Source organism: Neodiprion lecontei, chromosome 1, assembly GCF_021901455.1.
Source record: "Neodiprion lecontei isolate iyNeoLeco1 chromosome 1, iyNeoLeco1.1, whole genome shotgun sequence".
Taxonomy (NCBI): Eukaryota; Metazoa; Arthropoda; class Insecta; order Hymenoptera; family Diprionidae; genus Neodiprion; species Neodiprion lecontei.
The window spans coordinates 15,411,383-15,417,532 of record NC_060260.1 but is presented as its reverse complement, the minus strand read 5'-3'; the positions used below and the strand labels follow the sequence as shown (position 1 = coordinate 15,417,532).

General features: G+C 47.2%; 1 protein-coding gene across 1 annotated transcript; it reads right to left on the bottom strand.

Annotated features, from left to right (window-relative positions):
* Positions 1–719: 719 nt before the first annotated feature.
* Positions 720–5,800, bottom strand: LOC124294586. Its single transcript, XM_046740459.1, has 2 exons — positions 4,538–5,800; positions 720–981 (listed from the first exon to the last, which is right to left on the bottom strand). The coding sequence occupies exons 1-2, from the start codon at positions 5,798–5,800 to the stop codon at positions 955–957; spliced, it is 1,290 nt and encodes a 429-aa protein (XP_046596415.1). The 3' UTR covers positions 720–954.
* Positions 5,801–6,150: the final 350 nt, after the last annotated feature.

The window sequence follows — 6,150 nt, the reverse complement described above, 5'->3', positions numbered from 1 at the left end:
TCGGGCTCGTTGTATGATGGAAGGGTGCAAGACCCTTGGTATGCGTGTATGGGCACTCGGTCCCGTGTAGAATGAGAGACACTCGGGCCGTACTCATCTACCTTACTCCGAGGAGCGAACGATACGAGAGGATATTTGGGCCTCTCGTCTTTTGGTTGTGTTACGAGAGAACGCACGGCGTCGCTCACGATCGTCACTAGACGGACGACTTAACTCGACTGTTTTAAAAAAATGCGTGATGCGCGCTCGCCTCCTCATCTACGCGAGATTTGGCATCCCTGCGGAGACGAATCGTTCGAGCGCGGCTCGCACTCGAGATTGCAATGACACGGGCACAAAACGACGCTCAGGCACTGAACACCCTCCCCCCGTTGGGAGTGCTAACGAACAAAATTATGCAAATAGTAGTACATGTCATTAACCTTATTATAACTGATCCTTTTACAGCGATTACCTTAAGTCTAAAGTTGATATTTTATGCATAGAGTAAATAATTAATTGGAATATGACCTTGAAGAAATATCCTTGGCTTACATCTACATAGTATATTGACTGAATCTTGCGTAAGTATGAATCGAAAACTCGAATTTTGAAAAATTAGAAAGAATCAATTGTAAATTTCAACTGAGAAGAGTTCGAAAATTATCGTTTTCGTTGAATTCTCCCGATAATCTCAAGCGCTTATGGGCAAAGCGCAAATCGATCGCGTGTTGCGTTTGTAGAGTCCTCGAGTCGTTTTTACGGTGACCACCCTGACTACGCCATCGTCTCCAGGATGTAGTTCCACCACTCGACCCAGTCGCCACTGCATACATGGTTGGTTCTTGTCAATCAATAGGACTACCGTGTCCAGCGCGATATTTTTGGTCGGATTTATCCATTTCTGTCTCTTTTGTAACTCGCTCAAATATTCGAGTTGCCACCGGCGCCAGAATTCTTGTCGTGTCTTAGTGATTAGTTGCCACGAGGATATTCGGTTGTCTGGAACAAGCGAAAGATCATTTTCCGGCAGCATTGTGAGCGGTCTTCCAACAAGAAAGTGCGCGGGGGTTAAAGCAATTGGATCGTTTGGATCTGTGGAAATAGGGCACAATGGGCGCGAATTGAGAATGCCCTCAATCTCGATTGCTAGAGTAGTCAATTCTTCGTACGTAAACAAAAAATCGCACATGACGCGTTTAAGATGGTGTTTACACGACTTTACAGCCGCCTCCCATATACCCCCGAAATGAGGTGAGAGGGGCGGATTGAAATGCCACTCAATTTTTCTGGTCGACGTAAATTCGTACAGTTGAGAACGGAAGTCTTCGGACTCTCTGACAGCGTAAAATTCACGAAGTTGACTGTTCGCGCCGACGAAATTCGTCCCATTGTCCGAATAGATATGGCCCGGAATGCCCCGACGACTGACGAATCGTCGTAAAGCCGCTATGAACGCGTCTGTTGACAGATCGCTTGCGATCTCGATATGAATAGCTTTAGTCGACATGCAAATAAATACGCAGCCGTAGACTTTAATGCTGCTCCGATTCTGATGTTTCTTTTCTTTTGCGAGTATCGGACCGAAATAATCTACTCCCGTGTGGCAGAACGGCGGTGCATTGTCTACTCTAGATTTTGGCAAATCGGCCATCTTGTACGTCTCTGGTTTAGCCCGAAACCGGATGCATCGCACGCAACGTCGCACGACTTTACGTATTTGATTTCTGCCGTCTAGTATCCAGAATCTTTGCCGGATACTATATAATGTCGATTGGATCCCAGTGTGAAAGAATTTTTCGTGCGTGTGACGAATCAAAAGGTCGGTTACGTGATGTCGCGACGGAAGAAGGATCGGATTTCTTTGATCGAGCGAGATATCGGCCTTATTTATACGACCACCGACGCGAATCAAGCCTCTCTCGTCGACTCGCGGATTCAGAGATCCGAGTTTTGCGCATTTCACCCTTTCTTCGGATAAAAGACGATCGATTTCGTCTTGAAAGTGCGCTTGTTGGATTAATCGAATAACGCGATACTCTGCCTCCTCAATTTCCTTGATTGTCAAAACGCCCTTGACATTATTGTTGGGTGAGAAACGTAAGCAGTACGCGACGACACGAATCAATCGTGTGTATGACGAGAAATTTTTGAAAATTTCTTCCGATTGCGATTGCGAGAACATGCACAATGATTTTTTAATCCCCGGTAAATCCTTCTGAGGCGTTACCGCGACTTGCGGCCAAACGGATTCGGGCTGAGTTAGCCACGCAGGCCCCCGAAGCCACGAGTCGTTATTTAAAAATTCCCGTGGAAATTGACCTCGCGATAACGCGTCTGCCGGATTCTGATCAGTCCGGATGTGCCGCCACTCCGCGTCTTTACTGACTTCCTGTATCTCTGCGACGCGATGTGCCTCAAACACCTTTAGGACGCTCGGATGTTTGTTTAGCCATTGTAAAACTATTGTCGAGTCTGACCAGAAAATTGTCTTGTCCACGCGAAAGCTCGTTACCTCGAGGACTTCGCGATATAAGCGAGCAAGTGTCAAAGCGCCGCAGAGTTCGAGTCGAGGGATGGTTTGATCTTTTAGCGGAGCCACCCGTCCCTTTGAACAGAAAAGTCTTACGCGAATTTCGCCGTCCTGCTCGCAAGAGCGCACGTATATACAAGCTCCGTAACCCGTCTGACTCGCGTCGCAAAATCCGTGAATCTGGATATCGATTGGGTTATTTGTCGAAACGTATCGGTCAATCTTTAAATTGTTGATTAATGACAGTTGTTCCGCGAACGATCGCCATGCGGAATCCAACGCGCTGGGTACGGACTCGTCCCATGTAGTTTTTGCTTTCCAGCATCGTTGCATAATCACTTTCGAGGTGAGAATCACCGGACCGAGTAAACCGAGGGGGTCGAAAATTTTCGCGATTTCTGATAAGATATATCGTTTTGTGACCTTCTCGGAGGGCTCGATACGTTTCACCGTATAAAGGAAGTCGTCATTCCGCGCGTTCCATGATATACCGAGTGTTTTGTGCACAGGATTTTCGTCTGTCAGAAAATCGATATCTGCGGTTTTTTTGCTCAAATTATTTAGGGCCTGCGAGTGATTTGACGCCCATTGTCGAATGTCGAATCCGCCACGCTTCAATATTTCGATCACTTCGTCCCGAATTTGTACGATTTCCTCAAAGGTGTTTGCCCCTGATAACAAATCGTCGACGTATAAGTCGCGCGTTAAAACCTCGGCCCCCTTAGGATAATCCGCGCTCTCATCGCTTGCAAGTTTTTGTACGGTTCGTATCGCAAGAAACGGAGCCGACGACACGCCGAACGTTACGGTGTTTAGTTCGAATACGCGAATTCTTTCCTGTTGGAGCCAGAAAACTCGTTGGTACCGACGATCGCTGGGGGCGATCCAAATTTGTCGGTACATTTTCGCGATGTCCGCGGTAATCACAAATTTATAACTGCGAAATCGTAAAAGATGCTCGATTAGTTTCAATTGAATAGTCGGGCCGACCATCAGCGTATCGTTAAGCGACACTCCCATGCTTGTTTTGGCGGACGCATCGAAGACAACTCGGGTCTTCGTCGTAGCGCTTGTCGCCTTTATGACCGCGTGGTGTGGGAGATAATAACCGGGTAGTGATTCGTCGACAACGAGTGACATATGGCCTAGTTCTATGTACTCATTCATAACGCGATGATATTCCGCTTTAAGGACCGGGTTCGCGTTAAGCCTTTTTTGCAAGCCAGCAAATCGTCGCAAAGCCATAGATCGCGAATCACCGAGGTCTCGATCGGCGCTGCGGAACGGCAGACGAACGACGTACCGCCCCGACGGTTCGCGAGTGACGTTTCGAATGAAATGAGTTTCGCAGCTTGTATTTTCTGATAATTTTCTTTGACTAGCGTTTGCATCATCGAGCAACCAGAATTTTTCTATTGTTTCCTTTAATTCGGTCAGTTGGCACGACGTTCGCTTCCCGACCGTGGCGTTTGATTTTCCGCCGGCAACGGCCCAGCCGAGCTGAGTTTTCCGTAAGATTAGATCGCAGCCGTCGCGGGACAAATCACATTGTCCGATCGATAATAATGACAACGTTGTCCCTGACCCGATGAGGATGTCGATCCTTCCAGGCAAATGGAATTGCGGATCGGCCAATTTTACATTCCGCGGTAAGTCGATTGATTCGCGAGGAAAGATTTCGTTCGGTACGTTATCAGCTATTTTCGGTATGACCAGAAACGTGAGAGTTTTGTTGAAATTATCGTGTATCGAATAAAATGTACATTCGACCGCGCCTTTAGAAATTGTATTTGCGTCGTCGATCATTCCTACCGCGATCGTGCACGCGCGTATCGGTAGTTTCAATTCTCTCACAAGATCCTCCGTGATAAAATGCGCTGTCGCACAAGTGTCTAACAAAGCGCGACGTTTTAGGTATTGACCGCGTGAGTCTTTGACGCGTATTTGAGCGCTCAGCATTAACTGCGACTGTAACGCCCTTGACGTGAAGCTGTATGTAATCATTTTGCTACATGTTAAATTTACCTTTGTTGTCGACTTAGGTGTATCCGATGGTATCGTTTCTTGGGTCGCATGGGTGGATGCAGCAGGAGATTCGTTGTGCAAAAGAGTGTGGTGAAACCTGGAGCAGTTTTTGCAATGCGTCGAAGTGCATTTGCCGCGGTGCGAGCGCAGGCAATTTTTGCAGAGCGATGAACTCTTGACGAAATTCCACCGTTGATGAACCGTCATTTTTTGAAATTCGCGACACTGGTATATGGGATGACTCTCCCGTTTGCACACTACGCACTTTGCTGACGTGCCTATCGCTAACGTACGCGCGCCATTTTCTCCGCGTCGTGTCTTGATTCCGCTTTGATCTTTATAATTCGGAAGCGGTCGTTTGTAATTGGTCTCTGTTTTGGAACGCGATACATCTTGTTCGAGCGTATATAAACGAAACGCGGTCTCGGAGACGAATTTGTAAATTTGCTCGAGCGTTGGCGAGGTGTCGAGATTGAGCGTCTCTTCCCACTTCACCCGAATATTGTTGGGTAACGCGCGCTCGATTATCCGGACTAATAAGTGTTCATCTGGTATCACGTCCAATGACGCGAGCATGTTCACGTGTTGGCGCATGTCGTCGACGAGTCGCGCTAAATCTTTATGTGTCGCCTTTTTTACCGCGGGCAACTCGAGGATCGCGTCGAGATGTTTTACTATCAAAATTCGAGTCTTGTCATACGAATCTAGAAGTAACTTCCATGCCGTCCCGTAATTTTCTTCGCTCACGTTGTAAATGAGAATTTTATTTAACGCGTCACCCTCTAGGCAATTTTTTAGATACAAGAATTTTTGTAATTTCGTTATGTCTTCGCGAGAGTCGATCATTGTCAAAAATGTATTTTTAAACGATAGCCACTTTTCGATGTTGCCGTCGAACCTTGGGAGGTCGGCGACCGGCAATTTAAGTCGACGCGTGCCGTCGATCGGCAGCGACGTCACGTTTGCTACACCGGGATGTTGTGGTGCTGTCGATGATAAATCTGTCTCGATTTTAGTTATGATCGCGTAGAATCGATCTTGCAACTCGTCGAAGTCATCGACGTTGTCACCGTCTCCGTCGGTTAATAATGCAAGTTCATCGTGTAATTCCTCGTATGTTCGAAATTGTTCTTTTACACGATCCGCCCGCATTTTTATGTTCGCGGGTTCAAAATCCGCGTCCTCCGTGAGTCGCTTAAGTTTGGTAATGTTCGCCTTTAAAGTCGCACGCTTTTGATTAATAAACTTTACGCGGGCAGCCATTTTACTGAGCTTGTGCGTACAAATATTTGAGATCTTCGAGAAAAAACAGGATACGACGTCTATGCGTTCGATGTCGAAGCTGGACTGATTTTCAAGGGTCGGCTCTAAGCCTCTCCCCGTGCAGCGCGTATCTTTTCGAAAACGCGCGCGAACTCGTCCGTCTTTCACCGTATAAGATCAAGAGGGCGAGCGCGGCCCGCGTCAAGTGTAAACAAACCTCCCCGTGCGACGGTTATCTTTCAACGCCTAGATATCGAGACTCTCATAACAGAAAACGAGACCTATGTTTTATACACGTGATCGTCGGATATATGCATGCTACGTTCTTCACACAAAGCGTGCGTTGGACC